Raw genomic sequence first — 22611 nt, 5'->3', positions numbered from 1 at the left:
CTCTCTCCTCTCTCTGTCTCTCTCAGTCTCTCTCCTCTCTCTCAGTGTCTCTCTCTTTTTTTTTACAGTTCGACCATTCTTTATTGACAGGCACAGGCAGAGAGAGAGGAGAGGGGTGGGATGGAGTCTTCTCTCCACTCCCCTTCACGCCATGAACTCGTAGGGAATGGGCTCCAGCAGCTCCGGTGTGTTGTTCTTGGTGCTGACGAAGTGAGCCACACGAGGTTGGGCTGGCTGGCGTTTCAGGGTCACCCACTTGCCCGCCAGCTTCGCCTTATCCTCTCTCTCCAACGCAGGCCCCTTCCGCCAGCGGTGGCCCGACCAGGCAGTCGCAGGGCTGCACCTTTAACTTGCTGACACTGCTCCGAGCATCAAACGCGTCGACCCGAAAGCGCCCCCCCCCATCCCCCCGCCCCCCCACCCCCACCGCGTGAGTCCGCACCGTAGTCCGGTCGTGAACATCCCTCCCTGCCGGTCCCAGGCACTGTGTGTTTGTTGTTGGTTACCGACACCGCTGGGAACTTTGCCGGGCCGCGGTTGAGACCGGTGTGAGATGGAACTGTGACCCCACTGAGTTTGAAACCCCGGGGGAGTCTGAAAACCAGAGTCTTCAAACTCCCGCGGTACAAATATTATAGCAAATGACTTCCTCCCCTTACCGCTCACCCTCTCCCCGCCGTCACCGGAATTTAGAATTAGCTTTGGCGGTTAAGCTACCCTCGCGGTGGGGTCAAGAGGTGTTCAAGTAACACACAGCACATTCTGTGGGGTTCAAGATGCAATCTCACACTGGCCAATAGCACCGCTAACACCTAAAGCGTCAAACCAGAGTTGTTAAAGACCGTCGGCCGCTGGCGCCCGTGTGAAATTCAGCGTCCGCCTGGCACCAGCGGGGTCAAGTTAGTGGTCAGCACCACCGCCTCCCCCTCCTCCCTCCTCCTCCTCCCTCCTCCTCCGCCACCTCCACCTCCTCCTGCTGCTGCTACTGGCGTCACGAGGGCAGCAGCCGCACGGGCAGTTCGTGCGCGTGCACGTTCCGCCAGTGATGCGCCAGCAGCGACACGAGACGCTCCCTGCCGGCTGTGCTGGGCGCACGCAGCAGCCAACGCTCCTCCTCCCCCTCCTTCGCACCACCACCACCATCGCCACCACCACCACCACCACTCCCGTCGTCATCGTCGTCATTGTCACGGCTTTCTTCTCGTCGTACGCCATCGGGAGTTTTACTCTCCTGCGCGCCGCTTTGTTGTTTGGCAGGCTTCTGCTGCTGTTGCTGCGGCCGATCGTGACTTTTCTTTTGCCGACTCTTTTGCTGCTGCTGCTGCTGTTGCTGCTGCGGCTGCTGCTGCTGCTGCTGCGGCTGCCGCAGCTGCCGCGGCCCCCCCCCCGCTGAACACGAGCGCCAGCGTGTGCGCGCAGCCCTCCCGCCCCTCGAGCCGCGCCAGCGCCGCCACCCTCCGCACCGCCACCGCGCCAAAATGCGGGCGCGGTGCGGGCGCCTTGGCGAACGGCGGCAGCGGGTGACCCACGGTGTCCTCGCTGCACAGGCAGAGCAGCGCCGGCGTCAGCACCAGCGACCTCGCCGCCCCCGCCGCCGCCGCTCCCGCCTCCCCGCGCGCGCCGACGTCTTGGAACACGAGCAGGTAGAAGAGGAGGCTCGGGGGCAGCCGCGGAGACGGCGAAGAGGGCGGGCGGGGCGAGGAGGGCGAGGAGGTGGAGGACGAGGACGAGGAGGAGGAGGTGTCGGGGGAGTCGGCCTGGCTCACCGTGAAGAGGAGCTCCCCGATCAACTCTTCGTCGGGGTACACGAAGGAGGTGTGGCTCGCGGGACCGGCGCTCCCCCCGGGACCTGCTGCGGGGCGCGGAGTGACGGGGGAAATGCATCAGAGCAGCGACAACAACAACAGCAGCAGTGACGACGACGATGTCGACGGCCGTCATTTGTATTCCACCGTAGCACGGACGCGTGCAGACGCAGACTTAGCGCGGAGAGCCACAGACCTACGGCATGCGGGAACAGAGAGACGTGGGCGACAACAACGTCAAAGAACAGCCGTTAACCATTCCATTCCGATGACGTCTGTGTCCGATGACGTCCGTGTACGTCACCTGTGGTGTGAGAGTCAACTTGCCCGGAGCGTCGTTCTACTCTGGGGATGTTCACAGCTTGCTGGGGCTACCCCACTCACCTATGCCTCTACACTCTGACTATGTACTCACTGTGTGTACTCACTCTGTGTGTACTCACTGTGACGTCACTGTGACTCTGTGTGTACTCACTGTGACTCTGTGTGTACTCACTCTGACAGTGCGTGTACTCACTCTGTGTACTCACTGTGACTCTGTATGTACTCACTGTGACTCTGTGTGTACTCACTCTGACAGTGTGTGTACTCACTCTGTATGTACTCACTGTGACTGTGTGTACTCACTCTGACAGTGCGTGTACTCACTCTGTGTACTCACTGTGACTGTGTGTGTACGCAGTGTGTGTACTCACTCTGTGTGTACTCACTGTGACTCTGTGTGTACTCACTGTGACTCTGTGTACTCACTGTGTGTGTATTCACTGTGTGTGTACTCACTGTGACTCTGTGTGTACTCACTCTGACGGTGCGTGTACTCACTCTGTGTACTCACTGTGACTCTGTGGGTACTCACTCTGTGTACTCACTGTGACTCTGTGTGTACTCACTGTGACTCTGTATGCATCGACTGCAATGCATTTTCCAACTCTGTGGCGCAGCCGTTAAATATTGAGGGATCGTCTTTAAACGTGCAGTGCCTACAGGTTAATTCGTAATAATAAAAATAATAAAAATGACAAGGTGTGACCTTGCAAAATAACAACTTGAATTTTTGAGTTGCACCCTAACACGCAGATTCACAAATGCATACCAGGTTCTCGATTGTAGTGGATTCATGGTCTCAGCCCAGCCACAATGGTTTACATAGACCAATACAAATAAATACATCGATTATTTTTAATTTTACCAGGTAAGGCCCACTGACCAACGTAGCTGTTCTTCAGAAGCGACCTGGCTATACAATATGATGGTCCAACAAAGTGGCTTGTCAAAGGGAAACGTATAGCAGGCAAACACTCTAAACGCGTGACGTCGATTCCAAATGTGGAGGGGAAAACCGGAGGACTTGGAGAGAAATCCACACGACCACGACGCGAACACGCAAACATATACAGCAGGCGTCAGGGTCGGGATCGAACCCACGACCTCCTGCGTACCAGGCGAGGTAGTTAACATCTCCTAGCCACCGTGATGATGATGAGAGACACGCAAACTCCACATACACAACAGCAGGCGTCAACGGTCGGGATTGAACCCACGACCTCCTGTATACCAGGCGAGGTAGTTAACATCTCCTAGCCACCGTGATGACGAGAGAGAGAGACACGCAAACTCCAAATATACAGCAGCAGGCGTCAGGGTCGGGATTGAACCCACGACCTCCTGCGTACCAGGCGAGGTAGTTAACATCTCACCACAGAGAGAGAGAGACACGCAAACTCCAAATATACAGCAGCAGGCGACAGGGTCGGGATCGAACCCACAACCTCCTGCATACCGGGCGAGGTAGTTAACATCTCCTAGCCACCGTGATGATGATGACAGAGAGAGACACGCAAACTCCAAATATACAGCAGCAGGCGTCAGGGTCGGGATCGAACCCACGACCTCCTGCATACCGGGCGAGGTAGTTAACATCTCCTAGCCACCGTGATGATGATGACAGAGAGAGACACGCAAACTCCAAATATACAGCAGCAGGCGTCAGGGTCGGGATCGAACCCACGACCTCCTGCATACCGGGCGAGGTAGTTAACATCTCCGAGCCACCGCGTTGCCAGAGACCAACAGGCCTACATAGAAACCCACAGACCGAAGCCTTCACCACACTGGTCAGTGGCGGGGTTAGCGAACGGGGAGTTCCAAGGCCAGCTCAGATATCTATCACCGCACTGGGTCGGCGTCTTGTCCGCTGCCGATTTGCCGTGCCGAACCGGAAGGCGAAAAAACCGTGATACGGCGGCCTCGCAAGAAGACGTCCGAATCGGACTAAGCAGGGCCAGGGGCCCGGGGCCGACGGTGCGTTCGTTGCGGCGCATGACGCGAGAGCCACGACCCAAGCGCGGCTTCGCCGTGTAAACCTGAACGCGTCGGGGGGAGTGCTCGTCGCGAGCGATGTCAGCGGCACGGGTTGACTCCTGCAGTGGAAAAACAACCCTTGGGGGGCTGAGCTGAGCTGCGCCGGGGTGCCTCGTGCGCGCGCGGGAACACGCAGGTACACGCAGGAACACGCAGGAACACGCCAACACAGACGCACGCTCGTCGCTATCATTATTATCTCATCGAGCGCACGCATCCTGTCACATGACCTCCCGCACCGCCCCCCCCACCGCCCCCCGTGGGGGATCTCATGGTTTTTGTAAAAATGTGTTGCAGGCACAATGAAAGCAGCAGCAGCAGCAGCAAAAACAACAACAACAACCAACAAGGATTGACCATTCCCAGCGACCACCATCACACCCCCACCCCACCCCCCACAAACCGCACCACCACCATCCCACCCACTCCTCCCCGGGCAACACAAACTGGCCAACCCTACCGGATTCACTGGTCGGCTATCAGGCTTAAACCCTCTAACCGCACACCACCACCACTACCACCACCTCTACCACCACCTCTACCACCACTATCACCGCCACCACTACCACCACTATCACCTCCACCACTACCATCACCGCCACCACTACCGCCACCACTATCACCACTATCACCTCCACCACTACCATCACCGCCACCACTACCGCCACCCCCCACCACTATCACCACTATCGCCTCCACCACTACCACCACCGCCACCACTACCGCCACCGCTATCACCACTATCACCTCCACCACTACCATCACCGCAACCACAACCACTATCGCCACCACCACCACCACCACCACCACCACGATCACCGTGACGACCATCACCAACACCACCCTGACGAACCCCCCCGACCCCCCACTACCACGGCCGCCACCCTCCCCCCTTCCTCGGCCGTGGGCAAGTGGGACAATGAATCTGTCCTGCCGGGCTTCCTGTCGGCAGTGCGAGACCGGGCGCAGTCAGCACGCATTGCAGCGCGGCTGCTGACGTAGACGTCTGCAACTTGCGAAGGTGGGAGGGGGGGGAGGAGGAGGCGGGGGGCGGGTGGTGAGACGAGGGGTGGGGGCGGTGTTGGCTGGTTGTGTCGGTGTGTTAAGTGAACGGTTACGGCGTTTGTTTTTTTTGCCCGTGCGGCGAGCGTGGCCATTAGACGCGTGCGATGATTGATTCGGTGAACTGCGAGGCCGAGATAGTCGCTCGCCGCCGATGTAGGACGTGGTGGCTGGGAATCCAGCCTGCTGGAACAAGTAAACTTAAGAAATAAAAAAATAATAAAAATAAAACATAATAAAATAATTCTCACGACGTTTCGGCCACAACGCAAGCAGCCGTCCTCAGGTGAAGACCAGGTCTGTCGGGGAGACAGCGTCTTCACCTGAGGACGGCTGCTTGCGTTGTGGCCGAAACGTCGTGAGAATTATTTTATTATGTTTTATTTTTATTATTTTATTATTTCCATTCTACGTGACTTTACCGAAAGAACCAAGAAGATGAATCCCTGCAGTCACGAAAGCTTTAAATCAAAATTTAAACTTAAGAAGTCAACACTATCGTCAATAATGATGTGGCCTCAACAGAAAATATACATTCACATTGTCAATGTTCAGATTGTAAATGTCGTGGCTTGGCTCTCCAACACACCGGTTAGTGCTGTACTAGTATACTACACTATACACTACACTACTATACACTACACTATACACTACACTACTATACACTACACTATACACTACTACATACTACACTATACACTACACTATACACTACACTATACATTAGCGCTGTACTAGTGACAAATTGGCACGTTCTGTTTACGTGACAACCCTTACTAGTTGGCTGTGTCGGGTGGTGGCGGGTTTCACAATACATTTATATTTACGTGATCTAACCCAAAGCCGACGTGTTAAATAAATTCCTGTGTTTCACGAATAACGTGATGCCATGTCTCTTTCCCTTCAAGCCCACGCACAGAGTGACACCGATAAACGTGTTGGTTGTCACGTTAACCGTGCTCATGCAACGCCGCCAACGCAGCAGCGTCGCACAAATAATTTGAGTTGAACCAAGGCGGCCAGTTTGAAAACGCAGCACGCTAACCACTGCGCCAACGCTCCCCGCTGTGCTAATAAAGCCTGCCAGCAAGGCACGACGATTGCTGTTTGCGATCCCTGTTGAGTAATTTGCGGTGTAACTATATACACATTTACGACAAACTTAGCACACAACTCAATGGCCTTCTCATTTCAGACGACGTCGCGAGCATCTCAGACGCCCACCGAGGCCCAGTGGATGGCGCCTAGCACTAAAAATGATATACTATTACTAAGCCATGCACCACTGGATAAACTTCCCCTGTACATGAAGCAGTCCCCCTCCTTCACCTCCTTCCGTTCCTCTCTCAAAGCCTCACCACCTCTTCTCCCTCGCCCATTGCCTTCCTTTTCCCTCCCCTCGCCCCCTGCACTCTGTCCCGTCCCTCCGCTGTAGCCCTTCTGTGACCCCCACGTGACCCCCAAGTGACCTCTGTCACGGTCACTCATTCTTTTTCGATTTAAAGCTTTCGTGACTGCAGGGATTCATCTGCTTGGTTCTTTCGGAAAAGTCACGTAGAATGGAAATAATAAAATAATAAAAATAAAACATAATAAAATAATTCTCACGACGTTTCGGCCACAACGCAAGCAGCCATCCTCAGGTGAAGAACAGGTCTGTTGGAAAGACAGCGTTCTTCACCTGAGGACGGCTGCTTGCGTTGTGGCCGAAACGTCGTGAGAATTGTATTATTTATTATGTTTTATTTTTATTATTTTATTATCTCCTTTCTACATGACTTTACCGAAAGAACCAAGAAGATGGGTCATTCATTCCTCAGCATTGTGCGTCTGCCATCTAAATCACTCGATTGCCGTCACCGCTTTTAGAATACGTACACAGCGCCTTGAGCTAAGGCGCTCTATCAATATATAAAATGAGAAAAGACAAGATGCACTCGCAGGAACAACCACGGCGGCTTGACGGGCGCACGCCGCAAAGCTCTGCAACAATTCATAGAACTGATAACAACGATAATGATGAAAGCTTATATATAATGTCATTTACTTGATACAGCAAGCGTGCTGTGACGTTTCCACCTGAAGACGGAAGCTTGTGTTGCCTCCGAAACGTCGTGATTTTTATTCTATTTTTATTTTACTTTTATTAATTTTTATTTTTTACCTACGTGACTTTACCGAAAAAACCCAAGAATATGAATCCTTGCAGTCACGAAAGCTTCAAATCTAGAAATATATAATGTCTTTCATTATACAATCCCAAGACGCTTAACGTCAATGGCAATGAAGTGGCTATGGTGGTGGAGGGGGTGGGGTCGCGTGGAGGGGGGGACGGGGTCAGGTGCGTGTGGGTGTGGGGGGGGGTTCGTGACGTACCGTTAGCGGCGCTCAGGTAGGGCTGGTAGAAGTCATTCTCGAGCGAGTCGGGGAGGGCCGGGGAGGCGAGCAGCGAGAGCGCGCACGTGAGCTCCGTCACAAAGTGGTGCGTGCGCACGCTGTCCCGCGTCACACACGCCACCACGCTCTCCGCCTCGCGCCCTGCGCACGCACGCACAGACATCCCCCCCCCCCAACATCGTGGTGAAGCAGGCTCCGTCTGAGACCGTTGGGGGCAAGTGCTGTGAGCGAGCGCATGTTGATGAAGGACGTATGAGCGGGTACCAGAAGTCGCAACCGGGTACCCGATACCCGTACCCTACCCGATACCTGGCTACCCGTACCCGGCTGGGTACGGGTAGCCGTTTGCGACCCTGGTGCAGCCGGGTACGGGTATGGGTAAGGAATCAAAACCCGTTTGCGACCTCTGGCAGGTACATATGCATGTATGGCAGTAATGGTAGTCGTGGTGATGATGATTGGTGGAAGCGGTGGTAACAATTATAATCGTGGCGGTGATAGTGGTGGTGATGATGACGCTGACAATGAAAGTGACAATGATATTTGGCACGAGCGATGTGTGTATGTATGTATGTTGAACTCCTATCGCACCGTACGTAGCCAACCGTGCGAATCGGAGGTGCGGGCGGGAAGGACAACAAACTAAACACGAAAAGCAGTTCTAAAGAAATGAGTTTTCAATCTAGATGATGATTTAAGAGTGCATGGCTCCCAGGGGTTTCCTGATATCGGAAGGAAGAACGTTCCAGACAGCCGCAGAAGCATATCTGAAATCGCGCGGTGCAGTGACCGTCTTTGTTCGACGATAGGCCAAAACTTGGGTAGTGTGGCCCGTACCGCCACGCCCGTTGTACACCACACCAGGTATTTGTTTAAGGTTGAGTTGACCCATGGGAGGCCCTGTACCGGTTTCAGATAATCACCGGTGATGTAACGCAGCGCACACGTCAGTGCTTTGCATGAGATCACACGACAGGACAACGAACCGAATGTGATCCACCGCACCATTCAACCCCAAACCCCACCACTCCCCACCACGCCACAACCCACCACAGCATCCCACCGCACCCGACTACACCACGCCTCACCAGACCCCACCGCCACCACCACCACTCGACTACCATCACGTCACGATCCACATCACCGAACCCTTACCCGACAGTCGGAAGTGCTGATCAAAGAGCCCCATGTGCACCGCCATGAGGTCCTGGAGGCCGATGGCCACGCACCGCCCCCTCCGTCCCTCCTCGTCCTCCTTCACCTCCTCCGCCTCTTCCGCCGCCCTCCCGCACAACCAGGCGGTTTGTCCCACCCACCGCCACGACCCCGCACGGCCACCGCCGCCGTTGCCCCCCTCCTCCTCCTCCTGCTGCGTGACCGGCGTGACGACGTAGATGGCGGAGGACGAGAGGAGGACGCAGGCGGGGAGCTCATGGTCGGGCTCCGCGTAGAACACCACGGGGCTCCACAGCGCGTGTCGCAGCTCCTCCTCGGAGCTCTAGTCACCGGGCGAGAGGTTTGCCGAGCGACGGTTAACCCGTCGGCGTTTGCGCTGCCCTTGTGCCGTTCGCCTTTCGGCGGCCTTTCGTCGACAGCACCGGTGAGACTAAGTCCAAAAGGAGGCTGTCTTTGGTGTAGGCCAATCAGTTTCAAACATTACCAAAGCATGTTAGTTTGCATTTTTTATCACAAGCATTTGCGGTTAATTTAGTCTTAACATCGATGAATCATTTCATGAATCGATGGTTACATCCCGGCCCTTTCCGTGAGTGAGTCAGATCCACATCCGAGCGAGTGGTTGCGCAACAATGATCCCGCGTTTAGAACCAGTGTGTGTGTGTGTTTGTGATGATTTCAATTGCTGGTAATCATGGTGCTGTCAGCTCTTGCAAACGACGGCTTCATTAATGAACAAAATGCACAAGAATCCCAAACGCATTCACAGGATATTAAACGGCGCATTGTTCATGGTCGTAACGACCAATCGTGGTCGAGCAGATGCGCCGTGAGTGGTAACGACGCGACCGGTTGCGCGGAAGCTTGCAACCGATTACGCGGAAGCTCGCAACCGGTTGCGCGACGGCTCACAACCGGTTGCTAACACGTTCACGTGCAAGCAATTCAGGCTGCGTACCTGCAACCAAAAAGTTGTGTAACCGATCGCTCAGGTGTGGACGCGGAATTACACAACAGGTCAACGGTGCGCGGAGAGAGTTTGGGGCAGAGGTCGCAAACGGGTTTTGATTCCTTACCCGTACCCGGCCGCACCAGGGTCGGAAATAGGTACCTGTACCCGTACCCGGCCGGGTACGGGTACCCATTCCCTACCTGTACCCGTACCCTACCCGAAATGAGTGACAAACGGTTACTCACCAGTGACTCACGGCCTACCCGTACCCGTACCCGGCCGCAACAGGGTTGCAAACGGGTACCCGTACCCGTACCTGGCCGGGTACGGGTAGCCGGGTATCGGGTAGGGTACGGGTATCGGGTACCCGGTTGCGACCTCTGGTTTGGGGTGGCAGGGGGATGGGCAAGGGGGGGCGGAGGTGGCGGGGGAAGCGCAGTGCCCCTCACCTGCGCCAGGTGTGTGCGGAAGTAGACGTCCAGCTGGGGACCCGTGAGGGCAACCATCGTGGCAAGAGGCTCGGGGAGGGGCAGCAGGTACGAAGGGCAGGACTGGGCAGGGCTGGGCTGGGCAGGGCAGCGAGGGGCAGGGCAGCCAGGGAAATCGTCGGACGGCGTGCTGACCAGATCTGAACAAAAAATTGATGTCCGTTTTTGTCGCGAATTCCTCTTTTGCATCACGTGACAACCAGCACCGTGGAGACTACTTGGTCTCATAAAGCAATCACGGTTGGTGGGCGCAGTGCCCCCAAAAAGGCCCAAGTTGCCAAGCAGCCAGCAACAAACAGCACAGTTGAAGTCTCAACAGACAACACGTGTCTTGGACTGAGCCAGGTTATCGTTGCTGTAAGAGCTTGGGGGAAGAAGAGATGATGGCGATGACGACGGTGGTGGTGGGAGGAGGTTGATTTCAGAGCAGGGTAGTGTGAGGGGAGAAGCAGAGAGAGAAGTGACTTGCGGTGTGGCGAGTGGGCGAGTGGTTGGGCGAGTGGTTGGGCGAGTGAGCGAGTGGTTGGGCGAGTGGTTGGGCGAGTGAGCGAGTGGTTGGGCGAGTGGGCGAGTGGTTGGGCGAGTGGGCGAGTGGTTGGGCGAGTGGTTGGGTGAGTGGGCGAGTGGTTGGGTGAGTGAGCGGGTTAATAAGGGAGTGAGGGAGTTGTTCGGTTGAGTGAGCGGGTGTTATTGTGACCTGCAGTGTAGAGTCATTAAAACAAAGTCCAAGTGATTTCCTTCTCAAATGAGTATTCAGGAAGTACTCAAGCATAATAGAGGTTTTTTGTTGGGTTACATCGCGTAAATATATAAATGTGTCATTAAACCCGCCACCACCCGACACAGCCAACTAGTAAGGGTTGTCACGTAAACAGAACGTGACCAATTTGTCACTAGTACAGCGCTAATGTATAGTGTAGTGTAGTGGTATAGTAATGTATAGTGTAGTGTATAGTAGTGTAGTGTATAGTAGTGTAATGGCATAGTAGTGTATAGTGTAGTGTATAGTGTAGTGTACTAGTACAGCACACCGGTGTGTTGGAGAGTCAAGCCACAACATTTACAATCTTAGAACGACGTTTTGCCAGTAATTAGAGCTAGCTTCATCAGGCGTGGTGGACACTACATGTGGTGGACACTGCCGTGGTGGATCACGGCTCACGGTCGACGCTGGTATCGTTTGTCATCCCAGGCGGTACCGACCAAACGAGCTACGTTGATAGTTTCGGCCCCGCTCACTAATGACGGAACAACAACAACAACAACAACTAAGAAAACTCAACGATAAAATTATAAAATAAATAAAAATTATTTCACAAATTTCAGCTCAACTTCAGCACAACAGAGAATTCAACGTTTTTCAGTTCGATTGGCGTACGCACACAAGGTGGGACCACGGACCCACTACGCTGGGCAAGCCGGTTTAATTGCCCTTGCTTGGGGCGGCCTAAAGCCCTGCACCCAATCCCTGGATCTCCGCAGTGCCCACTCAGCATCTCCGACACGGCCATTGTGAACTCCGGTGGCCAGAAGCAGCTATTGTTGCCGCTTGCACGTGATTACAAATCAGAAAATTAGCCGAGGAATGAGTTTCCGATGACAGCTCCTGACGAGTCATGATGGGGGGGGGGGGGGGCCTTCCAGAGGGTGGCAAACAAGAGGAGGAAGTGTGAGCGGAGAGTAAACAGGACGCCCGCTCTCGGCGGGGACAACGCGCCGTCAACAATCTGGCCGCGAGGGCCTGGTTCCGGCGTAAAGCTTACCAGCAGCAGCAGCAGCAGCGCAAATCACCACCACCGCGGCTGCGTTTAAGCTCAAATATCTGTGACAACGCGAACAGCCGCTTGGCATTTTGGGTCGTTGATTAAATGAGATAAATAAATATATCACCACCGTTATCAGTATCACCACCAACAACAAGCAATATGACCGTTACCAACGTCACCACAACCATGCACCATTATCACATCCACAACTGCCAGCGTCACCACCAACATCACAAATAACACCACCACCATCACCACTATTGCCAACCGCCACTATGACTGCTATTGCTGCCATCGCCACTATCGCAATCGGTATCGCCGCCGCCACCACGATCACAAGCGCAACCGGTTAGCGAACGCGCTCCCACCCACCTGAGCAGCTCTCGGCTGAGCCGACCGACGTCACGGCGCCGTCGGTGCTGCCCGGGGCAGGGCAGGGGGGCAGCAGCGGCAGGTGGTGCGGCGTGAGCGGCGCGAGCGACGCCGCCGCACGGGGCAGCGTAGACATCGCACAGGGCAGAGTCGGCGGCGGCAAGGGCAGCAGCAGGCACATCGGGGGCAGCGGAGTGCAGCCACCGGCAGGCGGCGTCCGTGGCATCGGCGGCGTCGACGCCGGCGGGTGGCGGCATCGCGGCGGCCTTGGGCGGGGAAGGAGCTTCGGGGTGGACACGAGGCAGGGTGGGCGAGGTCGCCCGTGCCGACCGCGGCTTTGCGATCGTCCGTCACCGAGCCGCCCGTCCCGGGACCGACCGCCTTGCCCGAGTCCGCCCCCGCGGTGGAGTTGTTGGCGTTGGCGTTGCTCGCCCTGTGGTTGTGCGCGTCGGGAGTCTTGGGGGGGTCCCTGGAGGGGGCCGAGTGGGGGGCCGCGTGGGGGTGCGGAGCGGCGTGGGCCGGCACCGCCGCCGTGGGGGTGGCGCCGCGCCGGCAAGCATCGCGAGACTTCTGCAGCGCCTTGAGGACCTCCACCGTGTCCAGCTCCTTGCGCGAGGGCGCCACCCCATCCAGACACACCTGGCGCGGGACAAACAGCGGTGGCGTCGGTGGTAGCGGTGGCAGCAGTGGTGAGTGTGATCGTGGTGGTGCTGGTGGTATGGATGTTGAACTTCTTTCGCACCGTTCGTAGCCAACCGTGCTCATCGGAGGTGCAGCAGTAATGGTGTCGGTAGTCATGGTAGTAATGGTTATAACTGGTGGGGGTGGTGGTAACGATGATGATAGTGGTGGTAACGATAACACTGACGATGATGGCACGAGTGATGTACGTATGTGTGTACGTACGTAGCCAACCGTGCTAATTGGATGATGCGGGCGATAGGACAGCAAACGAAACACAAAAATCAGTTCTAAAGAAAACTACGAAAATTTTCATCAAGATTTAAAAGTGGGCAACGGCAACGAGCCCCTGACCCCTGACCTCGGCCGCGCGGTCTCCGGCGAGCGCGAGGGTCCGCGTGCGGTAGTCCGTTGTGATGCACACCGGGTTGCCGCTGAGCGAGAGCCGCTCCAGGCAGGGCAGCCGTGCGACGTGCCGCACCTCCTCCATCTGCAACGCGCCGCCACCGCTGCCGTCAGACAGAGTTCCACATCGCATCCTCCATCGTCTGCCCCGCACACTCGGACGCCCTCGTCCACCTGCCCACACCTGCCCACTTGCCCGCCCGCCCGCTCTTACACCCGCCGCCTACCTGCCCAGCCAGCCTGGCCCTGTTACATTTAATGACAGTAAAAAAACATCGAGTTATTATTATTGCTGCTGCTGCTGTTGCAAAAAAATCGGTAATTTTCCCACAATTTTATCCCGATTGTGGGGTCAAGGGTCGGGCCACGAGACGAATTGTCCACTTGGAAATCTCGCGAGGCAGCGCGACCCTGCATCAGCATCATCGACGTCATCGTCGTCATCATCATCGTCGTCGTCGTCATCGTCGTCATCGTCATCATCGTCGTCATCGTCGTCATCATCGTCGTCGTCGTCATCGTCGTCGTCATCATCGTCATCGTCGTCATCAATGTCATCGTCGTCATCGTCGTCATCATCGTCATCGTCGTCATCATCGTCGTCATCGTCATCAACGTCTACGTCGTCGTTGCCTGAGCTCTGTGGTCCTTCGTCGGGTTGTTTGGCCAACTCTATTCGTGACGAGTGCTTACACATCTGGGAGGACAGCGGAGTTCCTGGAGAAAACCCACAGGTGCTAGGGGAGGGTAACACTCAATCCCCGTACAGCAGCAAAACAGACAGAAATCAACCCACTTGCTGTACTGCCACATTCCGGCCAGCTGGGAAGATGGCGACCTAGACGCGCACGGGGGTAGGGAGGGAGTTTCACGAGTCCGTGCTCGCGGTCCATCGACCACCTCCACAGTGCCGGCTTACAGGACACGTGCAGCGATGCAGCACCACCAGCGGCCGCTCTGACCGCTGCTGCGTGCGATGCAGAGGTCGCAAACGGGTTTTGATTCCTTACCCGTACCCGGCCGCACCAGGGTCGCAAACGGGTATCCGTACCCGGCCGTACCCGTACCCTACCCGTACCCGGCCGGGTACGGGTAGGATACGGGTATCGGGTACCTGATTGCGACCTCTGGGATGAAGCCATGTTGCAGGCGCGGGTGGGTTGATTCTAGGAACTTGAATTGTGAGAAGAGACAAGACGTTGGGAAATGAGTGACAAACGGTTACTCACTAGTGACTCACGGTCTACCCGTACCCGTACCCGGCCGCACCAGGGTCGCAAACGGGTACCCGTACCCGGCCGGGTACGGGTAGCCGGGTATCGGGTAGGGTACGGGTATCGGGTACCGGGTTGCGACCTCTGGTGCGATGTGGAGGCAGCGTGGGTTGGTTGATCACCCGCGCACATTCGTGAAACTCCCTCCCCACTTCCCCGCGGCGCGGGTGACTCGGTCGCCGTCTCACGCCTTGCAGCGCAGCAAGTGGGTGGGGTTGATTTCCATCCGTGTCCCATCTGTACGGGGATTTTGCGTCGTCGCCACCCCAAGCAGCTCACGTGGCTCTCCTCCAACCACTACTCCTACTGCTCCGGGTTTAGCAAAAAAACATCCCTGGCGGGCCCATCAAATCTCCCTTGGGTAACGTAACAAACAAACAAAAACAAAAATCGCTAAACAAATTCCACATTCCTATGCCGGGGCTCGGTCACCTGCTCGACGCCGTTGTGGGACAGGTCGAGCGCTGCGAGGGAGTAGAGCTTGGCGAGGCCGGCGAGGTTGCGCAAGGCGTTGCCGGCGAGGCTGAGCGTGCGCACGTTACCCAGCGTGCCGTGCAGGCGCACGCACGCGCCCACACGGTTGTGGGACAAGTCCAGGTGCACCAGGCTGTAGAGGTGCTGCTCACGCCCAGCCAGCGGGCGCACGGGGAGAGGGGGGAGGGGGAGCCATCAACAATGTAGGACCATCTTCTTGGTTCTGTCGTGACTTTACCGAAAGAACCAAGAAGATGAATCCCTGCGGTCACGAAAGCTTTACATCGAAATGTAGGACCACACGGAGAGTTTGGGCGATTGTCAATGTTGGGGCTTGATGCCTCATCTGCTCGTTTGTGGTGTATCGCATGCCTCTGAATCATTCTGTCACTCACTCTCTGAATCGTTCTGTCTCCCTCTCTCTCTGAATAATTATTTCTGTCTGCACCACTCTCTCCCTGAATCACTCTCTCTCTCTGAATCATTCTCTCTCTCTGAATCGTTCTCCCTCTAAATCATTCTGTCTCTCTCTCTGATTCATTATTTCTCTCTGCACCATTCTCTCCCTGAATCGTTCTCTCTCTCTGAATCACTCTTTCTCTGAATCATTCTCTCTCTCTGAATCGTTCTCTCTGAATCGTTCTCTCTCTCTGAATCGTTCTCTCTGAATCGTTCTCTCTGAATCGTTCTCTCTCTGAATCATTCATTCTCTCTGAATCCTTCTCTCTCTGAATCGTTCTCTCTCTCTCTCTGAATCGTTCTCTCTCTGAATCGTTCTCTCTCTCTGAATCGTTCTCTCTGAATCTCTCTCTGAATCGTTCTCTCTCTGAATCATTCATTCTCTCTGAATCGTTCTCTCTCTGAATCGTTCTCTCTCTGAATCATTAATTCTCTCTGAATCGTTCTCTCTCTCTCTGAATCATTCCCTCCGAGTCATTCTCTCTCGTCCCCAGGAGTGTATACAAACCGTGCGTGTTACACATCCTGAGTTAAACATTTTTTTTACGAAAGACCAAGATCCCAAAATGGAAATGTTTTGCCATTATCAAAGTATGACAAAGTATGAACAAATAAGAATCGGTTGTACCCTTTCTGTCAATACAACAGGAGGTGTTAAGATGTTTGAACACCAAATAGAAACCTTTTGCAAGGAATCATGCCCCCCATGTAGCCTGTAACAGTGTTGGGGCAAGTCCTCTTAGCGAGTGAACATGAAGGTCGGAATGTCGCACCGAGGGGGTGGCCAGCACCACGCCCGGCCACCTTTGTCTCCCCGGTACCGATGTTTCCGCACAGCATTGGGTACTCGTTTTAAGGCTGAGTCGACCTAGGCGAGACGGGGCGGGCAGGGCGCTGCGTGTGACGGTGTGCGTCAAACCTGCAGATTCGCAATCTCCGTGATGGCGTTGTGACTCAGGTCAAGAAATTCCACTTTGGGGATCAGTTTCTGCAACACAAAGTAGCGCATTTGTGGTCACAAAACCCGTCACTGTGAACCTCAGTGGACACCTAAAGCTCTATAATGCAAAGTGACATTCGGAGGGAGTTGAAGCCTCCCATAAACCACGTGACTTGTGTGTGGCCACCCCCTCCCCTTCTCCCCAGATGCCGCTCCTCCTCCTCCTCCGTTTCAACTCCCTTCTGCGCCATCCTTCCTGCTATGCTCTCTCACTCTCTTCCCCCCCCTCCATCATCATCAAACACCCTCCCCTCAACGACAGCTTAGCACAGTCATTCCTGCTCCCCCCCTCCTCCTTCCCCCCCCCTCCTCCTTCCCCCCCCCTCCTCCTTCCCCCCCCCTCCTCCTTCCCCCCCCCCTCCTCCTTCCCCCCCCCCTCCTCTCCTTCCCCCCCCCTCCTCCTTCCCCCCCCCCTCCTCCTCCCCCCCCCCCTCCTCCTCCCCCCCCCCTCCTCCTTCCCCCCCCCTCCTCCTCCCCCCCCTCCTCCTCCCCCCCCTCCTCCTCCCCCCCCCTCCTCCTCCCCCCCCCTCCTCCTCCCCCCCCCTCCTCCTCCCCCCCCTCCTCCTCCACCCCCCTCCTCCTCCCCCCCCCTCCTCCTCCCCCCCCCCCTCCTCCTCCCCCCCCCCTCCTCCCCCCCCCCCCTCCTCCTCCCCCCCCCCTCCTCCTCCCTCCCCCTCCTCCTCCCTCCCCCTCCTCCTCCTCCCCCCCCCCTCCTCCTTCCCCCCCCCTCCTCCTTCCCCCCCCCTCCTCCTCCTTCCCCCCCTCCTCCTTCCCCCCTCCTCCTCCTCCCCCCCCCTCCTCCTTCCCCCCCCCTCCTCCTTCCCCCCCCTCCTCCTCCTTCCCCCCCCTCCTCCTTCCCCCCCTACTCCTCCTACCCCCTCCTCCTCCCCCCCCCCTCCTCCTCCTTCCCCCCCTCCTCCTTCCCCCTCCTCCCCCCTCCTCCTCCTCCCCCCCTCCTCCTCCCCCCTCCTCCTTCCCCCCTCCTCCCCCCCACCCTCCTCCCCTTCCTGCCCAGAGCTCCGTCTTCCTCACTGCTGCTCATCTTCAGCCGTGCCCTCCTCTCTGCCCCGCCTTGGGGGACTTCCCTCCCAGCATCCCCCTTCCCTTCTCATCGCACCTCCGATTAGCACGACTGCCTACGTACGGTACAAACCAAGTTACAGGTACACACACGCATCTTGCCGCCCCCCCTCCCCCCCACCCGCTGTCTGCTGCCTTTTTGCCCAACTGCCTCCACTCCCCTTGAGCCACGGTGACTAAAGTCTCCTAACAACGAAATCATCTCCTCGCTCTTGGCATTCTTCCCGTTCATGTGGGGCCTGCCTTCCTGGTTCCCCCTCCTCCTCTCTCTCTCTCTCTCCACGTATTCCTGTCCTGGGTCATCGACACGGTCCTCCCGCACAGTCCTCTCTGTTGTTGTCGTTGTTATTGTTGTTCTGCTTGTTTACTCAGGAAGGCCTCAACTGAGTCTCAACCCTCGTTTTCAGGAGGGTCCTTCCAGGTGTTCGCAGTCGGGAGCGATGTTGCGGCTGCTGCTGCTGGTGTGTGACCCCAATTGAGTAATCTGCAAGTCGCTTTTGAGCAGTGGGATGTTTGGCTGATACCAGTTCCACTGTGCGTTTTTTTTTCTCACTATGGGAGGAAACCCCTGCAGAACAGGAGAGAGAACATACCAACTCTATAGAGAAAGTCTGCAATCGAACCCTGCTCGCTGTGAGGCACAACCACTGCGCCACCCTGCCGCTCATATCCCCGATATCTGAATACCTTTCATCTGCAAAAGCGCAAACTTGAAACCCGTCCCCAACGTGCACGCAGCAGTAATTGTGGCGACCGTGAGCAGCAGTTGCTATCAGAGCGACGAGGAAGGGGCTCGGCTTGACGGCGAGCACGAGCGGCACGGTTGGCTACGTGCGGTGCGACAGAATCCCGGCGGGCACACGCGACAGGGCGAGTGGCCGCGCGCCGTCTAGCCGCGGTCGCCGCTCACCACCGCGTCGTCGATGCGGGAGATGCGGTTGTGGGACAGGTCCAGTGTGGTTAGGGACCCCCAAGGGGGGAGCTGCACGCTCAGCAAGTGCTCCCCCTCTGCAGGGCCCTCGCCCTCCACCACCCACTCGCCCGCCCCCAGTCCCTCCGGCTCCAGCACATCCTAAAGGGCGGCAGTGCGTTGCGGTGGGGGGGCGGGGGCAGGGCCACAACACATCACAACTCGCGCTCTTCTGACACGGGTGTTGTTTTATTTTCGCGGCGACTTTCAATTTGCAACTCGCGCAGCGTTCGCTGACGGAGGGGAGGCGGGAGGAAGAGAGAGGGAAGAGAGCAGCAAGGAGGAAACAAAAGTGAGCTGCAACAGAGGAGGAGGAGGAGGAGCGGCGTCTGTTTTCAGAGGGGCCGGGGAGAGGGGAGGGGGTTGGCCACACACAAGTCACGTGGTTCATGGGAGGCTTCAGCGAGCTCTCTATCGTCACTCGCCCTCGCAGGGAGGGGACGACAGGCGGGCGGGAAGGCAGCCACGGGATGAGCCGAGCTCTGCTGTGCTCCATACGTTCACCCTTTCCCGTCGCGAGACGTAATGCAAGTTGCGGGGTGGTGGGCGACTCGTTCACCGCTGAATCTCGGAACGCGTGAGAGGCTCAGCGTTCAATCTATTTAGAGAGGTGCAGTAGCGCCGTTGTTTTTAAACACGTTGCACTCACCGCAGAAAACTGCAGCGACACGACCGCCCAGAACTCTACGATAGCCGGAGCCAAAACTGTGCCACAGGCCCTCCCGCGCAGCCTTGTGGAAGCATCGGTACCGGTAAAGATATTTTATTTTTTCTTCTGGTGTAACGGGATTACATTCCTGGTACCACTCCCAGAGCCGCCCCCATTCCTTGGTGCCGCCCACAGATTCATAATGCCGCCCCCCATTCCGGGCGCTGCCATAACTTCTCACACTGTCCCCTTACCCTTGCCGCCCTCACCCCAGGCGAACCTGCAGGTTGTCGGTGGAGTGGTGCATGGCGAGGGTGGCCAAGGAAGACTTGAGATTGGCGAGGCCCTGCACCTGCTTGGCGTCGCTGTGGTTGATCTGTGTACAAACCACCACCACCACCACACAAAATCTACAATACACACGAGGTGTCCACCATCGCGGACACAAACACGCCAGCATACACACCGTTACCACGCCACATCGGCGCATCCCAAATCCAGTGGCACAGCCTAGCAAGAGCATGCTCTGGTGGTGTGGTAATGCAGTCATGTGGTGGTTTGCCAGTGTGGTGGTGCGTCGGCGCAGGCAGCGGTGTGTTAGTGGGGTGATGTGTTGGTGTGGTGTGTTGGTATGCGAGAGGTGTGGTAACGTGGTGGGTGTGTTGGCAAGCTCGTGGTGGGGCTGTGGAGTGGTTAGGCGCTGTGCACACACCTCCACATGGTGCAGCGAACGGAAGAGCGACAGGTCGAAGGGCAGCCGGCATTCCTCAATGTTGCTGCTGCCAACACCGTCTTAAACAAAAAAAAAATCATGCATTCGCATCCGTTCTGTAACGCTTTCTGCCGTGCGTTTGTCCTCAGGATCTCCCTTGGAAGAGGAGATATGTGGAGGGCCATGATCATTTTGTTTCCAGTAGGCCGCGATGATTGCCACGCGTTTTTGAACCAAGTAAGATTTGCGGCGTAGTTTGTCGAATTTGGTCAAAGGTGGACCGTGACGCTGCCACGCCATGGCATCCTCTCGTTCGAATGACGTCACAAGTTCTTTAGCGACCACCGTTAAGCGGGTGGCACGCACACACACACCGCAGGTTTTCCCCTTTAGAATCAACATGCATTTAGATGTTAACGACCTCGCCTGGTTTACAGAAGGTCGTGGGTTTGATCCAAACCCCGACGCCTGTATATTTGGAGTTTGCATGTCTCTCTCCCAGTGATCGTGTGGATTTTTCTCAAGGATCCTCCGTTTTTTTTCCATCCGCATTTAAAACATCAACATCACACGTTTAGAGTATTTGGCTGCTATACGTTTCTAGGCGATAAGCCATTAAGTTGTGGACAGGTCGCTTCTGAAAACGATCTACATAGCTTGGCGGGCCTTACCTGTTTAAAAACAAAAATAGTATTAACCAGCGCGGCCTGCCGGATTCAAACCGCGAACCTCTGCGACAAGACGACGAGTCACCTTGAGGTACTTGAGTCGGCACGCAAAGTCCAGGACGTGCGCCAGGTCCCGGCGAGCGTCGAGCGGCAGGGACGGAGGACCCCCGGCGGGCTCTGGGGGGCCCGTGGCGGCGAGGTGGGGCTCAGAGAGGCGCAGGCGACAGGTGATGGCGTGCAGCTGCAGCGGCGTGAGACTGAACGCCTCTCCCCCCGCCAGCACCTCCTCCCCTGCCACACAAAGATCCCCCGCGTAGCCTCAACAGATTGTTGGGGCAAGTGATGTTAGTGAGGGGCACCTATGGAGGCTGGCACGGCACGCGCGGGGGTGGGTGGCCAGCGCCACGCCCGGCCACCTTTGTCGCCCCAGTGGCAATGTTTACACACCGCACCGGGTACTCATTTAAGCCTGAGTCGACCTAGGGGAGGCCCTAAACCTGATTCAGATAATCTTCAATGGTGTTGGCCGTGAGCGGGAATCGAACTCGGGTCGCTGGGTTCATAGCGCAGCGCGCTAACCGCTGCACCACTGCTCCCCACCGCACTAGATGCTCACACAAAGACAAAGATCTCCCGTATAGCCTTAGGAGACTGTTGGGGCAAGTGCTGCTAGCAAGTACCTATGAAGGCCGGCACGGCACACGAGGCCAGCATCACGTCCGGCCGCCTTTGTCTCCCCAGTGACGATGTTCTTACACACCGCACAAGGTACTCAGTTGAGGCCGAGTTGACCTAGGGGAGGCCCAGGAGCAAGTTCAGACAATCGCCACCGGTGTTGGCCGTGAGCGAGCGCTGCCGATACCTGTAGCGAAGAGCTCCTCCGCCAAACTCGCCGTGATCCCGTTCACCTCCTGCAGAGATAACCGTGCCGGGGGTGAGGGTTCAGGGCGATCAGGAGAAAGATGCATTCACGCACAAGCGTGGCACATCTTCTTGGTTCTTTCGGTAAAGTCACGTAGAAGGGAAAGAATAAAATAATAAAAATAAAACATAATAAAATAATTCTCACGACGTTTCGGCCACAACGCAAGCAGCCGTCCTCAGGTGAAGAACAGGTCTGTCGGAAAGACAGAGTCTGAATGAGTCTGGAGTGTGTCATTCAGACTCTGTCTTATCGACTGACCTGTTCTTCACCTGAGGACGGCTGCTTGCGTTGTGGCCGAAATGTCGTGAGAATTGTATTTTATTATGTTTTATTTTTATTATTTTATTATTTCTCTTCTACGTGACTTTACCGAAAGAAGCAAGACGATGAATCCCTGCAGTCACGAAAGCTTTAAATCGGAATTTAAGCGTGGCTCACGTAACGCTCTCGAACGCGCGTTTGCCTTCGGAAGTATTCTATTAGCGGCACGGAAACCGGCGGGAAGTCGTCGGGCCAAAATTCGCCGTCGCCTAGCGACCAGCTCCCTTAAAGTCCTTACCCAGCATCCTCTTGGGTTGGAGCAGGGCACGCTCAACTTGCAAAACAGTACTTCTTTTAGCTCTGGTTCATCTCTTCAAGTTTTGGGCAGCCCGCTGATCAATGTGGCCGGTTTTCAAAGGGGCGTGTCCCTAATCGCCACACAACTTCATACCCAAGATGCATCAGTTTAACTTACAGATGTACAGAAATAAGCGTGAACCTCTGTAAGACAAATACAAAGATCCCCCAAATAGCCTTAACAGACCGTTGTGGCAGGTGCTGTTAGCGTGCAGCACCTATGAAGGCCGGCACGGCACACGAGGTGGGTGGGTGGCCAGCACCACGCCCGGCCGCCTTTGGTGAGGCCCTCCTTGACAACCGGGTGGGAGGGGGCG

General features: G+C 56.3%; 1 protein-coding gene across 1 annotated transcript in view; it reads right to left on the bottom strand.

Moving 5' to 3' along the window:
• Window positions 1-421: 421 nt before the first annotated feature.
• The window catches only part of NISCH (nischarin), a 29222-nt gene continuing 7032 nt past the window's right edge, over window positions 422-22611 (bottom strand). Inside the window, 14 exon segments of the mRNA XM_078612223.1 lie at window positions 422-1852; window positions 7605-7766; window positions 8781-9123; window positions 10203-10381; window positions 12380-12866; window positions 12869-13018; window positions 13422-13550; window positions 15172-15357; window positions 16592-16660; window positions 18663-18824; window positions 19652-19747; window positions 20084-20163; window positions 20827-21042; window positions 21614-21662. Coding sequence (XP_078468349.1) covers window positions 1224-1852; window positions 7605-7766; window positions 8781-9123; window positions 10203-10381; window positions 12380-12866; window positions 12869-13018; window positions 13422-13550; window positions 15172-15357; window positions 16592-16660; window positions 18663-18824; window positions 19652-19747; window positions 20084-20163; window positions 20827-21042; window positions 21614-21662 — 2937 coding nt within the window. The 3' untranslated portion in view covers window positions 422-1223.

Source organism: Lampetra planeri, chromosome 38, assembly GCF_965212315.1.
Source record: "Lampetra planeri chromosome 38, kcLamPlan1.2.h2, whole genome shotgun sequence".
Classification (NCBI taxonomy): domain Eukaryota; kingdom Metazoa; phylum Chordata; class Hyperoartia; order Petromyzontiformes; family Petromyzontidae; genus Lampetra; species Lampetra planeri.
This window is presented reverse-complemented; position numbering and strand designations above follow the sequence as displayed.